Source organism: Cyanistes caeruleus, chromosome 15 (assembly GCF_971803275.1).
Source record: "Cyanistes caeruleus chromosome 15, bCyaCae1.hap1.1, whole genome shotgun sequence".
NCBI classification, from domain to species: Eukaryota; Metazoa; Chordata; class Aves; order Passeriformes; family Paridae; genus Cyanistes; species Cyanistes caeruleus.
In genome coordinates this window covers 11491756-11515480 of record NC_141715.1, presented here as the reverse complement: position 1 = coordinate 11515480, position 23725 = coordinate 11491756, and the positions used below count along the sequence as shown (strand labels likewise).

The 23725-nt window shown below is 37.7% G+C and overlaps 1 protein-coding gene across 4 annotated transcripts; it reads right to left on the bottom strand.

Annotated features, from left to right (window-relative positions):
* Positions 1-526: 526 nt before the first annotated feature.
* GABRA6 (gamma-aminobutyric acid type A receptor subunit alpha6) lies at positions 527-23378 on the bottom strand. 4 transcript variants are annotated; one of them, XM_086851467.1, is made up of 11 exons: positions 23106-23378; positions 22838-22956; positions 22537-22604; positions 21124-21344; positions 20939-21021; positions 20209-20352; positions 19630-19782; positions 19362-19514; positions 16165-16424; positions 7017-7277; positions 527-2073 (listed from the first exon to the last, which is right to left on the bottom strand). In XM_086851467.1, the coding sequence occupies exons 1-11, from the start codon at positions 23141-23143 to the stop codon at positions 2023-2025; spliced, it is 1551 nt and encodes a 516-aa protein (XP_086707593.1). In that variant the 5' UTR covers positions 23144-23378; the 3' UTR covers positions 527-2022. The 4 variants fall into 4 exon arrangements, with proteins under 4 accessions (XP_086707593.1, XP_086707594.1, XP_086707595.1 ...); XM_086851468.1 differs by lacking the exon at positions 19362-19514; XM_086851469.1 differs by lacking the exon at positions 19630-19782.
* Positions 23379-23725: the final 347 nt, after the last annotated feature.

Here is a 23725-nt window from a genome sequence, read left to right as displayed (position 1 = left end):
ACCACCATTTTACACGTCAAAATACTACATTTCAAGGAAATAGTCACTATTTAGCAACTCTCTGCATCTGCTGTAAAATTAATATTTAGATTTCTTTTAAGCAAAGACCAGATACAAAATTTAGCTCCTTTAGTGTCACTTGTTTTACCACAGCTTTTAAACATTTTCATTTTATGCATAAACCAGTTTTAAAATACTCTGTAAACTTTTACAGACATTAATGTACTCAAAATAGAAATCAGTCAGTGAAGCAAGAATGGGTATAGTTACTAAAAAAATAATAATTCCGTATCCCTACAGCATAATTTGCTTTCTTTCAAAATAAAATGTATTTATAAATTATAAAATACTTGCCCAGTATACATAGTTTAATGTTTTCTTATAACAGCATATAAAGGCTGAAAATAGGAATTTTTTTCTCAATTTTAGTTTTAAAGCAAAATGAACAAAGAATTCCATGTACTTACAAATACATCCAAGTGTGCCAGCCTGCAGACAGTCAAAAAAAAGCAAATTGCAAATGTGATATCTCTGTATAAACAATATTTATTATTGAGTCGAATCCTTAAACTGTTCCATTTAAACCCTTCAGAGTTAGAGCACAGGGTGTACAGAAAGGATTTCCCATGATCATTCCAGCTGCCACACTAGTAAAAGCTCTTGAAATAGGAGGAGGAGAACAGCTGGAGCAAGGCCTTCAAATAGTTAAAATGGTTATAGTACCAATAAAAGAGTTGGTAACTTACTGGAATCAATCAGCCTGTAAGTATTTTCTCACATGGATTAAGATATTTGTGAAGACAAAGCAAAAGACCCTGAATATCCTGAATCTGTGCATTATTTCACGTTTCTGGTTAATTTTATCATACTATAATTTCAAGATAGGATGAGATCCTTAAATTTCATTTGGCTTCACATAAAACTTGTGTGCTTCTGACTACTCCCAATGTCCATTACACCTGCAATAATTTAGTCTTGGTTTTGATTTGATTAGGCATATGTTTCTTAATTACATTCTTGAGAAGAACCAGTAACTGTGGTGAGAGTATCAAAATATTATTACCTTTAAACTCTGAAGGTGCTGGCAGTACTTTGGCTCTAGAAACCATTTCTAGGGAGTTTGCTACAGGCAATTCAGTAGAATCAGCTGATAAAATGCTGTTCCTTAACTAGTTATCAAGGCCTGCTTCCAGGAAGTTCCCTTCTGGGAAATGCAAGCTGAAGGCATTTAGCCTGATAGGTAGCTGCATTTTTCTGTCTATTCAGCTTTAGACCTTGAAAACTCCCTGAAATTCCAGTCCTCCATTTCCAGATCCTGCTGAGAAATTGTTTGTTATTAGTCTGCTTGTACTTCAATGGTGACTTTCAACAAAGAAAGGTGCACTGTGTTAACCTACCATCTAAAGCACACATAAAATAGCTTATATTTTTTTTTTCTTGTGTCTCATTATTTTTAAGTGTCATCTCAAAGATGAAAATTAAATTAAAAATTATTAAGAACTAATCCCTTATCTTTTATATGAAAGGGTTAAAACATGATGGAATTACAGCTCTTTTTCACATCCAACATTATTTTAGGTCAATTTCAAGTGCTGAAAAACAGTACAACTCCTAAATTTTCAGTGAAACTATGCCAAGTTATACCATTTCAGAAACAGATGAGTTTAGCAATCCTTATTCTATTAAAAAATCCCAAACCCTTTTATTGATGCTTCATATAAATATAAACATTCAATTGTTTACAAATGTTTTAGAACAAATAAACATTCTTTTCTTTGACAATTAGACAAGTAATTTAACAAGGACTTTTGAAGTAGAATCATTGTAAGAAATCTTGACAAAATATTAATTAGAACCCTAAGCAGTTTGCAGCCCTTGATTTGGCCAGAATTTGCATCCAGGTAACGTCCAATATAAATATTACATCTTAAAATTGAGAGCACCTCTGGACAGACAAATCTTTTGAAGTCTCTGCAATCCTCTGTGACCTTGAGTGATTTTCTTGAAATCTTGGGCTGTTCTTCAGTTGGGCTGAGGGTCATTTCGAAAATGCATTGCCAAAGGTTCAAAAAACTGGAAGAGAAGTTTAGAGAGCTTTAGGCAGTGGGTTGTTACCCATTGTTAACAACAATTGAGTTAACCAACGAACCCCCATGATTTCTGACTCTCTCAGCAGACTCAAAACAGAACTGCATAACAAGGAAAATCCTCTTAGAATTTGATGCTCATTACCTGGATCATCAAAGCTCTGTTTTTAACTATGTATGCCAATGACTGCTCCTCCTAAACTTTATTTCTCCAGTGTTTAAACTAAAAAATGATATAACGATATTCACTACAAGCCTTATAATACCAATGTAATGAAGCTAAATACTTTTCCTGTTCATTCCTTCCTCTGTTCTTTTTTCCTCCCACCTGACATCATTAGCATCTTTGACTTATGTAAATCTTCTCCAGCCATCCTGCTACGTTCTCTGCATCCAAATAACACCCAGGACTCAGCAAATCTGGTCCATTTAGTGACTTTGTATCTTCCTGTGCTCCCAAACATAAAATACATAAAACCTCTGCTTCTTTTTTCTGAATTTATAATCGAAATTTTAACATCATCTCCTTATCTAGGCTGATTCACTCCATCATTCCATGCTCTATTACATGAGAAACCCTAATAAAATGTTACATATAAAAAATAAGATAGATAAATTTAGAAACAAGTTGTGTAAGATGTGGTAGACATGCACTGTGAGTTATATGGCAAAGGTAGTACTTGCAGTGTTTTAAAAGGGGACTGTTTGTACTCTAAATCAAGCAAATTTGAAAATAGACTAAGTGTGCAATTCACCTACCAAGGTCACTGTCATAAATTAGTATTCAGTTCAAGGACTCAGGGAGATTTAAAACAGAAAACAAAGCCAAAATATGCTGTATGGCAAAATAAAAAGCTAGAATATCTTTTTCCTCATTTACCAGAAAGGTTTGCTCTTCTTTCAAGAACTTTTCTACTTATCTAATTTGGACAAATGTGTCCTGTTCATTACTGTGGAGAGCTTCTTGTGGATAGCAGATATTACTGTACCCTACAGAAGAACATGAACCATAGAAATGTGCCAATTCCATCACCCATGTATAAATCATGGGGATGCCACATCTTCAAACCTTCCACCTGATTTAACTGACCTTACAGAGAGGGAGTAAGTCCTCTTAGAGTAACTCTGATTATTATTTTTTTCTTAGCATAAATAGTATAGTATAGCTATATACTAGCTATAGTTATATAATAGCTATAGTTAGCATCTGTCAGCATTAACTTGTAAAACCTGTTTAGAGAAAAAGGGACTTATCTTAAAAGTATCTTACAGCATTTTCTGTGGTCTAAAAACCAGTACCTGTTATTTTATACATTTTGTAATCCTTTGGTTATATTAGCTTCTACCAATATACAGTCTGACAAAATGCAGACACAGAACTTCGCTAATTTAGCTTCTTTGTTTTGACCAATACAATTTTTGTTCTGCAATGCTATTGCTACTCCCCAGTGCAAACCATTTACACTGAAATATCTCATGTATCAAGTTGCACAGTGAATGACTGCTATTGAATAAGAATGTTTTCCCACTTGTTCCAATCATGAATTGAACCCTTTATTAAAATATTAAGACCAGAAGATTAATGTTGTCCCCATCCATGCATAAAAAGCATTCAGAACTACTTAATTTTAACTGGATTTTTTTTTTCATTTTTTTCTTCAGAGAATGGTGCTGTTTTGATTTCAAATATAGAAAAATATTTATCTTGCAATGAAAGTTTGCTACTAAGCTTCCTGGTTTGCAAAGCTTGAATTGATGCAGTACGTATAGAAGTATAAATACAGAGTTCAGTCTAAGATACTTCTGCTGCCTGTCCAGTCCTGGCTGCCCTCCCTGTGAGGGTGGTGAAGCCCTAGCACAGTTTACTCAGAGAAGCTGTGGACGCTCCACCCCTGGAAGTTTTCAGGATCAGATTGTACTGGACTTGGAGCAACCTGGTCTAGTGGAAAGTGTCCCTGCCATGGGAGGAGTGTGGAATTCTCTGATTTTCAAGATCCCCTCTAATCCAAACCAGTCTATGATGATAACATTCAAATGTTTTAAGGTGTACATTTTATTAAAAACACCTTCTTCTTTACACAAGCTTCAAATAAAAAATGTCTGTGTAATTTGCATACTCTTAGTTTACATGTATAGTAAAGGTGATTAACCTGAAAATTATTAAATGAAAGGGGAAGAAAAAGTTATCCAAGGAGCACTTTGAAAAGTACTCAGTCCCCAAAGTTCCCATAAATCTTACGAGCTGCAATACACAAAAATGACCTTTTCATTTCTGTAACACATGGTCCATTATTTAAGCCATAAGAAAATTGCTTAGTATTGTACCGAACTAGTAACAAACAGCTTAGAAAAGAGTTCCTGATTCCATCCAACTCTGTGTCATTACACTTATAAGGCTTCTCATCCCAGCTGAGGCTCTGAGTCCAGAACATGAAGTAAAAAAACTGTTCTTGCTCTTCCTTCAAAGCCAAAGGAAGAGTCTGGCCAGAAAATAATGATAGGAGTTGAAAATGAAAATGACCTTTGATTCCAGTACTAACAATCTGTTTTTACAAACAGGTTCATGAAAGGCCTGATTTATTCTCTGTGTACCTCCAAAGAAAGTAAATAGCTCTTCAGTTTAAGCACATGAATTGGTGAATGATGTTCTGCACTCCAAACTGCACTAACAAAAATCCTAGAAAGCTGCAGTACAAGAACTGGTGTACTGGAAATTTGTTTATTTCAATTAAACCATTAGATATTTTCCTCTTTCTTTTTTTTCTAAAAAAAAGTCCCATGAACTCAAAAAAGTAACTTAAAAAAGCTATTATATCTCTAATAATGCACAAAATGCACTTTTTTAAATTGAATAAGTGGAATAATACTGTAACTACATTAAATCTATTGGGCCTGGGGGAGCCAAAAATTAAGTTTAGCTACCCTTGAAGCTCACCATGCTTTGTTCACCTAACTTTTGTATCTCCTCTCTTTGAAATGTAAAGCTTACATATTTTTAATATATTTTTAATGCAAAAAGAATTCTGGTTGTTAAAAGTATCAACTGGTAAAACAACATTTGAATTAGAAACCTATCAGTATATATCACAATTATTATTAGTTATAACTGAGTACACACACCTGAAACTGTAATTTGGGAAGACCTTGGTCAAAAATTACACAACTGTTTATATTTTTCATAATTCAAAACACCCCAGCTGTCAATACTGTTCTCTTTTTTAAGTCTTGCTGCTGGGTTTCTGTCATTCTGTAATGCTACTATGTAACATAATTTCTGAGCTTCTGAGCATGTTTGTGAGCTTGCACAGTAGCATTTAAAAATATTTATAGTCAGCACTTAGTCCTAGACTTTGGAATTATTTTAAAAGCCTGTTTCTAATGTTATTATTAATATACAATGTTATAGTGCAAATATTTCGTCACTACCAAGGGAAATGGCAAGTATGTTCAAAATATTTCTAGATCCAAAATGTGAATGGTTTAGTGAAATCACTGGAGTCTTGGCAAGCTACACACAAACAGAAGTTGTCATGATCACACACGAGCATTTTCAATACCTCCCTTCTCTGACTGAGATAACTAATTTGCACACGTAGTCAATATTTTAACAGCAGGATCAGTAACTCTGGCACAGATGCTAAATTTAGCACTGGGCAGGGTTGGAATGGCCAGGAGCTGGCAGCTGTGACCTCTTGAGAGACATCTGCAGGAACATTTGTAAGAGACAGTGTCTCCTACCTTCCTGCCCTCACAATTCCATAGAAGCTGCTTGGCAGCACACTCCATCTCTGAGACAGCGTTTTCCAGATCATTCTGGTACCAGAAATGAGAGTCTGGTAGAGCAGCAGCCTTCTGGCAGAGTTAAGGTGCCACCAATCAGCTGATCAGCACTGTCTTGTTTCTTCTGAATTGCAACATCTCTTGGCTGCCCACAAGATTTCCCTCAGCCTGATCTTAATCTAGGAAATAAAGGTAGAGCCTGTTCCCCATTCATACCAGATTTCCAGCCTCTGTTTTTATTGGCGTAGGGACTTTGTGCATTTGGTGCTATCTAAATACCATCATTATCTCCCTAGCTGTCCTAAATAAACTAAATGTACCAATCATATTGACTGCAATGTACAGTGAGATCCAAAACTCTATAGCAACGAGGCAAATGAATGTATTTTTTACCAAGGAAATAGGACACCATTAACTTTATTTAGGCAAAAAAGGGGGGAAAATAGAGATTTAAAGCATTAAAGACTTACAAGTTTAATGACTGATTACTGACTGATTATTCTAGACATGCTCAATTTGCAGGGCACATGCCTCTTCTGGACCTCATGGATATCTAAAGAAGTAATCACCCTCTGCCTGATTCCAACAAACTTAAGCAAAGATTTTTCAGCTTTATATGCATAAAACAGTATAGTTATATTAAAAAAACAGGAAAATGTATTGGAATGTACAAAACTAGGGACACTTGATTCACAAACTTTATACTGCAGTTATTAATCCTTTATACTATATAATAAACTTTTTGGGGAGACTTATAGTACTAGCTCACTGAGAAAACCTTAGGATATTAAAGTTATCTCTTTCACTTCTTTGCTTCAACTGATATTTCTACCATTCCCTGTAACAGGTTAGGAAATAGAAGATTTAAAATCAGTTAGTTTGCTAAGAATGACATCCTATGCTGTCTTACAGAGCATTTTCTGCTCAGTGCAGCATGGTTTGGAGAGATGTGTTTACATTTCCCCTCCTCAAACAGCCTTTCTGGATTGTACAGAGTGCTACAGATTTTTTCCAGAAGGAATTAAAACAAATGTATCACTCAGAAAGGACTGATGGACTGAGTTGCAACAGTAAATGAACAATTGAAACAATGCTGGCCAAGTAAACATTACATATTACAGATGAGTATTCAGAAAATTTACTACTCACCTCCATAGTATCTTTTGAAAGATAAACAACCCAGTACACCAGGTTGAATCCTGCAAAAGCCACTGGAAAGAGGATCCTGGAATACTGGTCTATTTTACTTGCACCTCCAATGGCTGGTGGTTGTGGTGGGGCTGGTGGAGGAACAGACAGTGGTTGACACTGGGATGCAGTATTTGATATTATGCTGGGTTCAGGAGACTGCTCTGCCTGAGATGCTATGGAGTTTACTCGCTTCTTCAGGTTAGAGTTGGAGTCAGAATGCTGTGAAAGAAAAAAGAACAGGAAAAAAAGGTGATATTTGGATACAGTCTTAGGTTTTGTGATCTTTAGACTTCTTTCCACCTTTTAACTTAACTTTCTGATTTTATTGTTTCTTCTCTGCTATAGTACAATCTCAGAAAATCACAAAAATAATGCATCTATACAGAAGGTTATATATATCTTTATGGCCTAAAGCTTTGTTGTAAAGCCATGAGAGAATATGTGCTTTTCATATTTTTAACATTGTGATAAGTGGAAGCTCCAAAAGAGAAAAAGAAAAAAATAGAGCTTATAGGAATAGAAGGTAATGGTGTATCTAAATTGCAGTAGGTTGGTATGATTGAAGTTTGTGTAGATATGGATCAAGATTCAACAAAACATCAATACAGGCTGGCTCAGGTGCAGTCTTCCCTGGCTGAATGCATTGATGAGCTTGGTAAACACTGAATGGAGTCAAACAGCCATGCAAGAACTAGAAAACTGCTGCACAAAAGGTAATGGACTAACTTTACAGCTGCTGAAGACATGAATGCTAAATTGTCCTATTGTTTTTTCCAGGATAAAATTTCATTTTTAAATATATCTCATAATTCCCACAGCACTTTCAGGCATACAGCTGAAGACAAATATACTTAACTGTAATGGGACTATTTTTATTTTCATTTATGGTGAAATGAAACCAAATTACTCCCGTATTTTGTGCAGTATTTGCAGCCAGATCCAATTACTCTTCAGAAAGCTGAATTAAAATTCTTATGAAAATTCAGCCAGAACTCAGGGACATGTAGAGTTTACCTCTTAGTTACTAGACTAACATGTATATTCATTTTGCACATCTCTTTTATTTGGGGCCACATTGCCATTATTTTACTTTCACAAGAGCAGAAGTTAATAGAGTTCTTTTTTCCAGAAATGACTTAGGAATAGGATCTGCCACAGGCTCTAAGCCTGCTCTAATGGATATCGATTATCCACTTTCACAGTAGTGTCAAATAGGAGGAAATATTCAAAAACCTTGCTGCTACTGCCATATCCCAGGATGTCCATTAGTGGATGCATGGCAGCATCCACATAAGATTCATCTGCTGCCTGAGAAAATACAGAAGGATGCTAAGAGTGACTTTGTTGTTTGTTTTGAGATGAAGTGCTGTCATGTTCTGTTAATATGGAGCTTAAGACTAAAACTTTGTCCATAAAACTCATTTCCCAGATTACTGATGAAAAATCTTGTGCACAAAATCACACAATATACACAGATGTTCTTGGATTTGCATACAAAGCTTTTTTGGTCAGCAGAACAAGATGACCAATTGACTGAAGCACATGAGGGAAGTCTTGGACAATGTAAGTAAGTTGCAACATAACAGTACATAGATCTATAGTAAAATGGGAGACTAACATTGGAATGTTTTTAAGGTAGAAAAATTCTTTAAACAGTCAATTTCCAAAGTCATTCACTGGGAGTGATTTAATGACAACTATTCACTAAAATGTAGTGTGCTGTCAGCATTTTTGGGATTTATCTTGCAGGATTTCTAAGCATGGGAACAGATTTTAGTCAATCAGAGAAATGACTGAGTCACTAAAAGGAAAGGAAGCATTTTCTGCTATACACTACCCATTCTTCTTGGGCCATGATTTCTTTGTAACAGACTAACCTAGCAGAACAGGTATCACCTGACTTATAATAGTTGTAACAGGAATTATCCTTAGAGAAGTCATTGTTACTGTCCAAGAATCAGAACAAGTGACATTTCTACGATAGGATGCCAAGTTCTGTTTATGAATGGACTAGTATCCATGTAAAATTAGGATGAGATGGATTCCTCACAGCTGGTTTTAGTCTAAATAAAAGGTGAAGAGAGTATCATCTACTTCCAAAGGGAAACAGCACTTTTTCTGTATTTATTTCTCTTACCTATCGCCCTTTTTCTTCCCCTAAAACTAATCACCACTTCCAATTTGCCCTCTATACATTGTATGACTGGTGTCATGTTCTGAATGGGTATTGAACAGCATTCCTGCTCTGTGCCTATCTGGAACACAGATGTTTAGTTTTGTATTTTCCAGTAACACAGCAATCAACAGACAGATTTAAATGGAGGATGATCTACAGATGTGTCATAGAAACAGAAAGAGGGTTATCCATGTCCACTTGCGCTAATCATAATAATCTATAAACAGACTGGCTGGCTGAGCCTGCCTTCCTGCTTTCACTCAGGCTCTGTTCTACTTTGCCTGCATGCCCTGCTTTCAACAGAACTGGGCAAGCTATAAGGTATCTTGTTTTTCAGTTTACTGTGGAATAATGACCTTTTGTGGACACTATGTGGTTCCTAAAAATACAAGTGTTAAGGTGAATCTTAGCCCTTTTTATCTACAATATTCTGGTACAAGGTAGGTCAAATTCTATTCTAGATTATTCAAGCATCAATCAGGAATTACAGTGCTGAGGTGACAAAGTTAATAGTAAGTAGAAAAGATGTAATGTATGGTCTTTGGATGACATTTAGTACTGAATATATTTAGAATGTGGAGGTAGGAAAACCTTTGTGATAACCTGAATAGGCACTTGTAAAAGTGTAATCCTAGTCATTATTTTATTTATATTTATTAAATCTCATTTCTATAGAAGGAAGATTGCTCAAGTATGAGGATTATCTCAATTTGATTTCATCTCAAGAAAAACCCTGACTAAGTTATTTACACTCTCTTTAACAGTCCTGTGTCCCCATAACAGTGAGCTCAGGGTTAAGTCTATTTTCTTCTAAATCCCTACTCAGGATATGGAAATCTAAGTCCAAATTTATCTCAGATGTGTAATGAGGATGTTTCTCAGCATGGGAGTTGTTTATAGACCAGACTGCTGCCCCAGAACCACAACTCATATTTTTCATTGGAATTCACTGCTAAACCAAAAAGGGGAGGCAGTGAGGAGACCATATAATTACTTACTACAGTTGTTCTGAACGCTAACTCTTAACAGAAAATGCAGCTACAGTAATTTGTCCACTATATGTGGATTTAAATTCTTCTTTTGACAAAGATTACATACAATAACATCATGAAATGGTAACAAAAGAAAATGGAAATGAATAGCCTATTTTGCAAAGCTCACAGAGCCAATCACTCAAGTAAGGACTGTTCTACAAGTAGCAAGAACAAGAAGCCTGAGGCATGGCACACTGTGTCGTAAGGAAATAACGGATTTTCTTAAGTTACTGAACCTTGATTCAGAGAAGTGCTCTTTCACTCATCTGGAATGTTAGTCCCATCAGGCAATTAAACCTGCAACTCTGTATGAGTAGGCAGTGACACAGAACAGATTGCCAGTCGTTGTTTAATGTGAGACACCATCACACTGGACTAAACAAACACTGGTATGTAGACAGCCTGTAAGGTATAGTCTGACTTCTTATTAAGCTTTTGCAGCCAAGCTATCTCATCCCCTGGAAAGCTCACAAAGCACTCTCATCCTGTGTATAAAGCCCTGCTCTCTCACAGCTCTCCTTAGTAACATTAGAATTTGCTTATACTCAGAATATCTCAGGAGGCTCTCACCAAATTTCTTGCCTTCCAGATCTGAAAATATACAGCATACATAACCTTGGAGTAAACAGGATTCTTTGTCTGCTCTTTCTTAGGCTTTCCTGCATGCTAACTGTGATTTATGAATGCACTTTGTTCTTATGTTTCTTTCCCTCAAGAGATTTCTGTAATTCATATTTGTAGAATTCTCTGTTGCTTTGTACTGCAAATGCATATTCTCACTATCAGTTTATAAGTAATTCTTATATATGCAACCCAGATAGTGGCTAACTTTAAATAAATTAATATCTCTATGTCCTTCCTTATCTGTCTTTTACTCACATCTCCTTTTCCTGCTAGCAATGCTGTAAAAAGAGGTTCATGAGAATAAACTCTAAAAGTTTAGGTAAAAATAATGTGTTGTTTCTTCTTTTCTTCATAGTTTATTTTGTTTAAAGACACTGAACTTTCCTGAAACACACACACAAACCAACCTAGAACCAGAACTCACTGTCTGTAAAAGGCAGAATGCCTAATTGAATATGTAAGGTTTTTTGCTTCTGCTCATTAGTAGATACAGTTTGAGTAATTTCAACCATCACAGACATAACAGCACATGATAGTGACTTATCTCCAAAATGGGGGTGTTAAACACGGTTTAGCCCCTACATCCACCAGGGTGATCTGTGAAAACTCTCCTCAGCTACTGAATAATCCATATGCAGCACTTTCCTGCAGGCAAATTCATTACAGTGTGTATCATCTTTTGGCCATGTACTAAGGAACATCATACAATACAGTTCTGTGCAGTTTCAGTATCCCTCTATGGCAGAGATTCATTATAAACCCCAATTGGGACACTTCTTTGAATGTCTCATCTGTGGGATCTGATTTTAAAAAATGTCTGTTACAAATAATGTGTATTGTTTATAGATATAAACAGCGTCCTGCATAATCAAAAGCTGAATATAGTTTAGAAGTTATTAATAGGCCTAGTTTTATGCATCTCTTTAGACATTTTAAGTTACCTTTGCTAGAAACACATGAAGACTTTTTTTTCATAATTTTCTACCCTAGTAAAAGGGTTAAATCACTTAGGTTAAATTACTCATTTGGAGCATGGCAAAACCATGTTCAAATTCCTTCGTAACCTCCAGGAACTGAAATTTACTTCTCTCAGAATATAGCCTAAACACCAGGTGAAGGTGAATAAGGGGAAAGAGGCTGTTACCTTATTACTTCAGAGCTGTTTTATTTCGCATGGAAAAATCTAAAGATCTATATAGTCAGGAAGCATAACTGAAAACTACCCAATGCCATTGTATTAAAATTGCTGTCGTATAAACCATATATGCAGTAAGGAGAGCAAAGACTGGAACCCTGGTCATTCTCTTTTCAATGGGAATGTGCTATGGCAGAGTTTCTTCCTAATGTTTGTTATTTGTAGCATGCCAGAAAGAACATATAATTGGCACAGAGCCTCTCTGCTGTCAAAATACATTTTTACATTAAACAGATTTAAATTTTCAAAGCCACATTTGGCTCTTAAATCTGTCAGTGTCTGTCCATATGTTTTTTCCCTATAATTAAATTTACCTTATTTTGTTCTCACTACCCTCCTGCAAAAAAAGTACTGGGATTAGGCCTCAATGTTCTCAGTAAAGACTTTAAAGCATGTAGCTGTTTCTAGGATGATACCTAAAGGGTGGCTGATGATCCAGATACAAGTACTCCATTGTACCACGATACTCATTAAATATACTCAATACATTCCAACATAATTATAGGAAACTAAATCCTCTATACCAGTGACATACGGTGGCTCTGCAGCTGGCCAGGGCTGTAAAAGTGAGTAAGAATCCTTTCTGTTTTGAAACACAAGACTGGAGGGAGAAGGAAGCTCTCCCAGTGGTATTTCACTGCTCTGTGCTGATTTCTGTTAAAACATGAGGTCTTTTAGAACATAACCATAATCAAGCTGTTACAGGGCAGTAAACTTGTGTTTTACATGTAGCCTCTCACATGGAAAGGCTGTCTTTTGATCCACGGGGTTACTCCCTGACCATCCCACACAGCATTACTGCAAATGTTGTGCTCCACACACTATCAGCAATTCCCTTCATCTGCAACTTCCAGGTCTTGGATCTTCCTAGGAAAAGAAAGCCATCAAGAGGAAACAATGCAACTGATATAGAAAATACACATTTGAAATGTATTTAAAAGCTAAATGCCATCATGGTTGTATATGTGTATGTGTAAGATGTTTGGTTTTGACATGCTAAAACCAGCTTGGCCACCACAGGAGTAAGAACAGGTTTATGTCAGAGTCCAGATGAATACTCAGCTTGTTGCCATCGTGTTCTGCAGTAGAACACCCATAGTTTTGTATTTCACACAGGGATTGCCTGCAGCTCATGAAGAGTGCAAGCCAAATCCTGCCCTCAGTTACCTGAGGTAAATAGAGAGGCTTTCCTGGAGTCAGCCCAGGCCTGCTGATCTCTCATCTCTGCTGAGCACATGGTCACAGCCTCATCTCTCTTACTGAATCCACTACAGTTCAGTGGCTGCAGCATTTTCTCCTACTTTCATTCTACAGTAGAGCAGAATTTAATCTTCTGACATATTTATTTTCTGAGAATACAGTGTTTTTGGCTATATTATAAAAACCTGCTTGAGAGAATTTAATTTATTTGAATAAAGCAAAATTTTAAATAAAAATAACTAAATTGAAGAGGAAAGAAGGTTGCTTGATAAAAAGTACAGGGTATGGAGAAGAATAAATGTTTTTAAAATCAAATAAAGTAGACTTCTAAAAATAATGTGTAAGATATGGATTCTCTTAAGCTTGTATTTCTAGTGACTTGGAAGTTTTAGAAGAGAGGCAGAGAAAATGAGGAGAAGAGACAAAAAGAACAGAAAAGTAGGATAAATTATCAAAGAGGTAAAGAATAAGAATTGGGCACTGTTAGCAATAAAAAAAAAAAAAAAGTAAGAAGGAAAAGAGTTGAAAGGATTTAGAGGCAAACAACTGAACAAGTTGGGGAATACAGGGAAACAAAGAGTAAAGTGGGAATTCAGGAAGGACATCCTAAACCTACATTAAGAAAGAAACTGAATATGCTGTGTGCCTTACTTAAAAATAACTGCTGTAGGTCCAGTAATGTAGCTGTAGAAGCACAAGGCTCAGTGAGAATGACAGTCCTGATAAAATGGTCATACATTCATGCAATCAGGCTGTGTGTGATTTGTCTAATTTAAATTAGACACTTCAGGTCTGTTTCATATGAAATTATATCACTGACTGCATTATATCTATTGATGTGACAACGTACAAAAGTTCCTTCCCCCTTATCTCTACCAAAGAAAAAAAAAGGAAAAAGGAATGAAAAAAGAAAAGCTTCTTAAAATCTGTTATCCTATAATCACCCCTTTTTCCCAGAATGCCCTTCCGGAAGGGAACGTTTAAATCCAATAGCTAATTCTTCTAGAAGCCTTTTTTACTACATCATTTTGCCTTCAATTGTAAGTACCCTTCATTTTTAAGGTCTCACTGAGTTTGATCTTTCTGTTACTGCAGTTCTTCTGGGAGAAAAAAAGTGGTGGACATACAGAGCTTGAAAATGATTGTCTTGCTTTGAGCAAGATCAGGTCTGTAGAATTTTGTGGACGTTGAGGGCTGTTTTAGAGACTGAGTTTACTTTAGGACCTGAACGTTATGGGATTTAACATTCTTCTAAATCTGTATGCTGTAAGCTAGATGTCAATAATTTTCTTGAGCAGATTGCTGCAGGGGGCTTCCTAGATATGTATTTTATTCCTTGATGCCTTTTTTTTTTTTTTTTCCTGGTTTTTACTTGGAAATGCTAACAAGCTAATATTTACAAAACAGGAGGAAGTGTCTTCAGTTTGCTCTTTGTTTATTTATGGCTGAAGACCTTGATAAGAAATTTGAGTATTTTAACTTCTTTATCTTTTATTCATTTGTTCAACAGAAATTTTGTATTTGGTGCTTAGCTTGTTCTGCTGTGATTCATAGACCATGTATATCTGGAGAAGCCCTATCTTCAGGAACAAGTTCTTAGCTTATCTGGGCAGAAGCAGAAGATTATTTTTTGGAACAGTTGCTTTCCTGAGACTGGGAATGTGAGGAAGATGACAGCAGTGGCTGTGAATACACCAGCAGGACATGCAGAGTCAGTCTAACTGTTTTCCTAGTGCTCAGCAGGGACTTCATAAAAACGAAAGTAGTAATTTTTTGTTTTTTTCTTTCTAGTAAACCCTATGATTAACTCAAAGTTGAATAAGGAGGTGTGTGAAGGACAGGTCCAAGCCATTGTTCCTCTTCAAGATGTAGTAGCTATCAATATTTTCTTCATGCTATATAAAACCAGGTGAACTTTTTGGGTTTTTTTCTGATAGCTTGTCTTCCAAAAGAGTCAGAAAAACTTATCAATTATGATTTAAATAGTTTGAAAGTACTTAAATGTTGAAACTTTAACTGCTATTTATCAGCAAATGCGGAAAAAATTACTATATGGGGAGTAAGGTGTTGCCTTGATATGGGCATCTCTTAGATTGACTCCCTTACTCAATTATAGATTCAAAGGTCCAAAATGTCATTCAAATCCAGTTATTTCTCTAAAAGTGGAAATCATGGTGACAGTAAAACTGATTTTGAAACAGGAAGGCCATAGTGATATATATACATTAACATACGTTGTCGGACAGCATTCATGATTCAGCATGAGATTTACAGAGTAAAATTTGCAAGCAATTCTGACAGTTTTTTTGATACTGGAATGACTTCCTGTCTTTCACATGTACTAAAACCTATCCTTCATTTATGGCTTTTTTTTCCTCAAGCTTACACCAACACAGATTTCATAAAGGTAACAGATGCCAAGTTTATGTAAAGGCTAATTACCCATCTTCCAGATGACTCATTTATGGTCTGTACCCTTATACTAAAGTGATTCCATAATCATCTGGCCAATGCACATGTTCATTCCATTGTCCACTGTCCCACAAATTCTGCAGACTTACTGGGAACCACAGCTGTCTTACCACACTGCCTACAGCATTGCTCAAGAGAAGTACCAAGGACAACAGTTGAATGGCTTTCCTTAAATATCTTGCCAAATAAACACCTCTTCAGAAAATCATATCGCAAATTTAAATAAACAGTAAAAATAAATGAAGTATTTTCATTTTCTTCAATCAGAACAATGTCTTTGATAAACAGACACAATCTGGTTACATAACCTGTTTCAGGTTAAGATCACTTTAATATTGTTTTGCATTCACTATTTCATCTGCCTGTTCCTATATGATGCTTATTATCAGAAAAGCAAGCAATTACCGAGACAATCTCGTCCTCTGCCGGTACAGTTGCTGCTGATAGTGCTGCTGCCAGTGCTGCTGCCCTGGCTGCCTTCCTCATCGCTCTCTGAGTCTGGAGATTGGTGAAGTAGTTGACAGCTGCAAACTCAATAAGTGCAGAGAAGACAAAGGCAAAGCACACAGCTATGAACCAATCCATGGCGGTGGCATAGGACACCTTGGGCAGAGAATGGCGAGCACTGATGCTTAAAGTGGTCATTGTGAGAACTGTAGTGATTCCTTGAAAACAAGAAGAGGAAATAGGGGGCATTACAACTTTGCTTCAGCCCTGCTACTCTTAAATTCATATATATGAAAAAAAACCAAAGCACAACATCCTTTTTGATTTTAGCTGTCATCCTACATCCCAGCTAACCAACAAAACTCAAAGCATTTTGTATCCTTAAATAACTCATGTATATTGGATTCAGCATCTAAAAGGTCTGGAAAAACTTCTTTAATGCATTGAGCAGACTGAAAGACAGGGTAACAACATTCTATGTGGTGCTGCTTCTTAGAATTGTGATAAACATGGCTGTAACAAAATCCAGGCTCAAAATATGAAGGAGATTTTCCTTGTGGGGTTCATAAGTGGAATGTTTGCAAGAAACCTGGATTCACATATTGTCAGTCCCCAACAGTCATCCTTTCTCCTTTCCCCTGCTGTTGGATAAGGCAGATCATGGCTTACAGAATGCTCACTAAATCAGTCAAATTCTACATTGAAAACAGTCAGAGCACAATCCAAAGATTTCAAGTAATAATGCTTTGGTCCCCTGAGCTGTTGTCTTTAATCACTGGATACATTTTTTAAGATTCACTAAGTGTATCTTGATTTGAAAGCGCCTGTAGTTACAAATAGGGAAGGACAGAAAAGCTACTTCTCTAGAGCTGCTTATCTATTTTCAGAGTAAATCTGGTCATGTAGCTCATGGACCCCATGGTGTTCTTCACATGAATTCATGAATTTATTCTTTCTATGTTGAAGTGTACAGCATTAATAATGTAGGAAATATACTGACTTCCTGCTGCTGCCTGATACAAGCAAAAAATGCAAGAACTCAATCATTTATATACAAGCCTCTGTGACTCATATTTACTTAGAGTTATGCCTGCTAGAATGCAAAAACTGTGGGTATTTAAAGACAGCAAGGTGGAGAATATTCTCTTCTCCTATTTTCTTCTATTGGGAAAGGGTAGGTGGTGAAGTAAAAGAAGCAATGTCATACTGTAATGGTCATGTTGAGTTGATGAAGCAATATGCTATGAGTGATGCTCAGAGGAAAGGATGCAGTGTCATAGCATATTGCAGCATCCAGAGAGGGTGACATTATTTTCAGTTTCCCTGCAACTCTTTCACATGATGTGACTTGCCAGCTGTCACAGGCTAACTACGTCCCAATGTCATTACTTAACATGTTTTAATGAAATACAAATAGGAGATGGTATAGAAAGACGTAGGATCTCTATTTCTCACAAATCTGCCAGACTCATAATATGAATACAACTACACTGAGATGTATTTCAATTTCAAAGGTCCAGAATGAACTTTTTTGAAATGATGTGTGATTGGATTAGAATCTGTCCATGTGCTAGTTAGTAATAAAATTGATATATTCTGTGTCTGAATAAAAACTTACTGCAGCAGGAATTTAAATTAGGAATAGATATCCTATTCTATTACAGATACAGATAAAAATTCTCTCAGTGTGGAGTGAATATTGATGAAATGCTCTACACTGTGGAAAGCTACTTCATCAAACTGAATACCAAATTACAGTTGGTAAATAGTGTAACTGCTGATTGTTTACCCTCATCTTTACACTTTGAACACTTCTTGGTAAATTTTGAAGAATATGTAAAATAGTGCAAACACTGAAATCTGATAACTGGCATCCATTTTGGAGGTAAACAAAGTCCTTAAATTATTTTCTGCTGAAAACTGGTTTAGGCACATCGTTATTTTTCTACTATTAATTTCTCTTCTCTCAAACTTAGTTTTGGGACTTAAATGTAAAAGTGGAAAATTATAATTCAAGTATTTGCAATATGATGCAATTTAAACCTTCTCCATTTTAAAACTTTTATTTTTCACTGAAAAAGACCTGAAGTCTTTTTTAGTCATAAGGAATTTGCCCTTTTCCTTAGATTAAGGTATTCAGAATCCATGGGATTTTGAATGAGTCAGGACTAGAAATTCCGACTGCCCTGGCAGAAATACAAATGGAATAAGGATTGAAATATTCTTTTAAAATGCTAACATCACTATTTTCCACAATACAGAAAGGTGTTTATTTTACTCTTTTCATGAAATGCTTTCTCAGGTCCATGTTACTCTTCAGTACAACCCTTAAGAGCTGTTATTCCAGTGTCTGGGGTGTATGTATATGACCAAATCGGCTACAGACCTATTTGCACATTTCTTCAAGCATGTACAGTTACCTTCCATGCCCACTGTGTTGCAAATATGTTTTCTCAAAATGTAGAGGATGCAACTCTACAGTCCAGAGATGCAACATGAGGCCAAATCAGGTAGCATCATATCTGGAATATAAACCTCATATATATGTACGAACCAGGAGACTCAAAGCTTTGAGAGAGTTAATTCAAATCACTGTAAAGAAAAAAAAGACCCTGCCATGCAGTATGGATACATCTTTCTTATTATAACTTCAGCCTATGCTAGGGATATTATTCATCTCACTGATTTTTATCCATTTAAAGCTCTTGTTAGTTGTTTAGATTTCTTTGTAGCCAAGGAGAAGAGAGCACTCCAAAATTGCTGCTAGATGAGGTACCTTACATCAGATAATAACTCCATCCCATGTGATTTTTTTAACTTTTATAGCTTTGACTCATATTGGTTTCACAAGACAATGAATCCACACGAAAAAAATCTGCTAAGAGGTCGATACTTATTTTGAAATTGTCCCTTACTGCATACAAAAATATATAGAAAACCACAACAAACAAGTCTGGCTAACCAAAAATTCTGAGTCAATAATTTTGACCCTCATAGGCAAATTAACTATCATCTGGTTCCACTTTAGTATTTACTTTTGCTGATTGAAACCTACTAGCTGCCTTTCGTAATCCTCCCTGGATTACAGTATCTGATTGATACAATGAATTCAATACAGTGAATGAAATGAATGACAAAAAGGAAAACACCAATACCAGCCACAGTTCTTGCTGGAACAGATTCTTTGTTGATCCAAAACACAACTTGAGACAAGACCACAGTCATGATGCATGGAATGTATGTCTGAATGAGATAGTAGCCTATTTTCCTTTGCAGATGGAAATAGAGCAGCTGGAGTGAATATTCACCTAAAACAAACAAGTAATGAAAAGAAGAAAGGAATGAATGAATGAATGAATGAATGAATGAATGAATGATGATAGATGTGATGCTGAGCTGTTCAAAAACCTTAATGCAGCATACCAAAAACTGTCCTGGCTGGAACAGACTCCTTGTTAATCCAGAAAGACACCTGAGAAAGAATGACTGTCATAATGCAAGGAGTGTATATCTGTATCATGAAGTAGCCCATCTTCCTTTGCAAGTGGAAATAAACTGTCATGATTACATATTCACCTGTCAAGAGACAAGTATGTCAGCATTATTTTGGCAACATGTGAGTAAGCATTATTGGCTTAAACCAAACATAATATGTTCTGATGAAATCACAGACCTCCTAGTGCATAATAAAAATAAGCTGCTTAAAAAAAGGTAAAGTGACCTTATGGAAACAAAGCAGAATAATATTAATTTTATGTAATGTTTTTACTGGGGTGGAGTGGCAGTAGTAATTTTTAATAATCTCATGAAAAATTCTGTGTTTGATGAGACTGTATTGAAAAGCTGTCTTTTAAGAGACAATGTTAGAGTCTGTCCAAGGGTTTTACTTTTTAAAATGGCAAAAGATAATTAATTTCATTCTATATGACAAAAAAAAATACCCTGTAATTTATTATCAAGATGTTCCACAACACCAGTAGTTTCCACATGGCTCCATCTTACCTGTGTTAGATTTAATTGTTTCACTAGATACAGTTTGTCCTATGAGGTCATACTGGAGAAGACTGGAAGACTCCTGTGGTACTTCTACTGAATGCAATGGTCCTTTTTTCCAAGTATAAATTATTTCACTTTTTGGATAAGCATCTGAGTAACAGAGGGGAAAATTACCATTACTACGTATTTATTTTATAAGCAATTGAAAAAATAAGTAGAATAATCCCGTTTATAGTTCAACTGCCCACAGCAACATGCATCCTACTCTACTAAGTTCCTAACCTCATTAATGACAAAAGTTTTTAAAAAAAACAACAGTAAGAGAATGGCTGAGGTGGGACCTGAGAGGAATTAGCTTTCGCTTCTTAATCTGCTATAAAACATAACCATTGATACCCACAGCTCAACTAAGTATTTTCAAAATTGATTACCACAGACTACATATTTTCAAAATTACAAGTAATACAGTAAATGTAGCAGAGGTTTTATGATTTGTTGAAGGGCCAACTTTGACTACCAGAAGTGTAAAAGTGATAAACAATAAAACATGCTTCAACAGTCACCCTTCAGTAAATAAATCCATGTCCATATGAATGGTCTGAGTCTCAGAGAAAAAAGTAGAATTCTAGTATAAAAATACAACTTAAAATTTCAGCTGTCACTAATATCTTAGGTTCTTCTGACCTTCTGACCAAATGTGTTACTTGAACAAACTGAAAGAGACAGAAAAACTTACAGCTTCCGAATTTCAGTGGACAAGCATGTCCATCCATTGGGAAGTTCACCAACCGCATAGGACAGTCAGCATTAATGGTTAGTCTAGAATACATAGTTGTAGATAATGAAAAAATATGGTATATAGGAAAATGCTGATAGAATCAAAAATACAGGTCAACCAAAAGCAGAAGAAAAAGCTCTCACCTCATTGTGTAAAGAATAGTTCCATTCTGCATAATTCTGAAAAGTTTGTTAGGAGTTGTCATATTGTGAGCAATTGATTTTTTTCCATTTCTAAAAAATGTGTCTGGTGTCCAAATTTTACTGACCATTAAATTGTTCAGTCTCAAAATTTCAGTTGGCCCACTAAACTTCAACCTCTCATCAGTCCACGTCTGACGAAAGAAGACATCCATTGTGTATTCCTATGGAAAATAAATAGGGTTGAATTCTGCGTGGGGGTCTGCAGTCCCAAGTGGCTGTGGGGACAATAACTCCATGAGACAACCAACACACGTCAGTAGCATTTCATTTAATGCTTAAACACTCAATCCTATTATCATTAAGTAGTTCCTAAAAAAAGTCATCCATTGAAGAATAGTTACAAATGAATCAGTGAACAGAAAATTTGACATGAATAAGGAAATAAACAACCCTCATTCTACTCTTATAGGTAATAATTTAATTCAAAGTGACTGAGGTCTAAGGAAATACAAATGCCTAGCTTTCAAAGTGCAAGACCAAACTATCAGTGTTTAATTGCCAGAAACAAAAAGACATGCTCAGTGACTCTTCTGCAGCTTCCTTTGGATATTCACAAAGGACTGATCTGAGTCACAACACAGTAGGATTATGGTGTCAAGTTAATATTAATTGATGGGACTTTTTTCCAATAATTCTTAGTAATATTTTCACAAGTTTTTATAAAAGGGCTCTCTGCAGAAGTTGCTCAGGAAACAGCTAAACCTTGCCAAGGCAAATTTTGTAAGAATGCAAGGTTATGCCGTCTCTCAGACTGACTGACAAAAAGCAGGGGAAAAACTTTGGTAGTATTTGGAGCCCTCAGTTCTCAGCCTGCAAAATGGACTTCAGACTGAGGTGAGCTGGTGTTAGAGGCGTGCACAAGGGCAAAAACAGCAGCCCAAGTCAGCATCTAGAAAGAGAGCCGCAATGCCATCCTCAGTTCCATGATTTAATATATTCCTGGGAGTTGCCAGAGTTCACCCAAGTCTGCGGCTGCCTGAGTTTGGGGCACCCAGCATGAGCCGAGGCAGCCCTGTCAGCGATGGCACCATTTCCCTGCCGCTGCTCACTCGGCTGCCTCCTACAAGGCAGCGTTCCGCAAAGCCGTGCTGGGACACGGCTGCTCAACATCTTCTTCGTGAGGTTAAAGAGGCATCTCCTATGGCCCTGGCCCTCCCTTGAGGCTGTGTGTGTCTAGCCCCGGCTGGCGCGGCCGGGAAATAGCTGTATGCAGCTCTGGCCAAACTGCTCTGCTGGGCCCTAGAGATTGTCAAAGAGATTAAGCCTCGTAATCTGCTTTAATGACGGTCAACTCAGATGCCAGCGTAATGAATCCCGGGAAAACAGAGCAGGGGCGGCGAGCGGGGCCCTTACCATCTCCACGTCGGACACCGGCCCGAAACTGGTCACGTAGATGTCGGTCTTGACTTCTGTCACGGCGCCTGCGGGACACGGAGAGGGGCTGGGAGAGGAGCGGGGCTGCCCTGTTCGAGGGCAAGACCCGGGGGCTGCGGGGCAGGGACAGCTTTGCTGCTTTGCCGCCGCTTTTGGGGTTCCACCTCCTCCCTCCTGTCACGGATGCGGGACGAGCCGCTCCTGCCCGGGACAGCCGAAGCGCCGCCGTTCGCCCTTCCCCACCCGCCGGCTCCCCGAGGGGACGGGGCTTCCCCGATACCTCCAAATCCCGGTCGGAGCCTGTTGTCGTAGCCGTCCAACAACTTGTCGAGGATCCGAGTGATGTTTTCCGAATAGAGGTCCGCCCCGTCGCCTTGGTCCCCCAGCGCCGTCCCCACGCTGCGGGAGAGGCGAGGCCCCGTCAGTCCCGAGGCCGGAGTCGCGCCTGGCGAGGCCCCGGGCAGCGCGGGGAGGGAAGAGCCCCTCGCCCGCTCCTCCGGGCTGCGGGGAGCCCTCGGGGGTCGGCGTGGTGGCGGGGTCTCACTCACCTCACAGCGACACACGTCCAGGCGAGCAGCAGAGCCATGCCGTAGGTGTGTGCGGGGACGCTCAGGTGCCCTCAGACCCGTCAGCTGGAGCCGGTGTCGGTGCTCATCCTTCCCCCGTGCCCCGGGGCTCGGCCGGCTGAGGTTGTGGGAGAGCCCGGCTGGCTCAGGCCCGGCCCCGCGGCCCTGGGCCGGCCTCTGCCCGGGGTGGGGACGTGAGGGGTGTCCGCGGCCGTGCGTGTCCCTTGGATTCGCCACCGCCGTTCAGCCTCATCTGACTGTTCCAGGGGGGGAATTAGGGTTTGAAGGGACGATGCGCGGTCGGAGAGCAGTGACAATAATCGAATAAGGCATTAGGGGAGATTAAAAGGAAGAAATCCACTGCTAGTTTTGGCATGGAATTAGCAGGGACCCGTTAGGAAATCTGGAAAAGCTCTGGCATCTTGCTGATAGAGATTATGTTAGAAATGGCCTCAGCTTTTATTATGTTTATAGTTCACATGGAGATTATTATGCAGCTTCTACATCATTAGAACTTTGGCGGGGAGGGGGGGAACCCTACAGTTTACAATTTACTGGGGGTTTAAACCTTTCTCAACAGTTTTCCTGTTGATCAGTTCTTC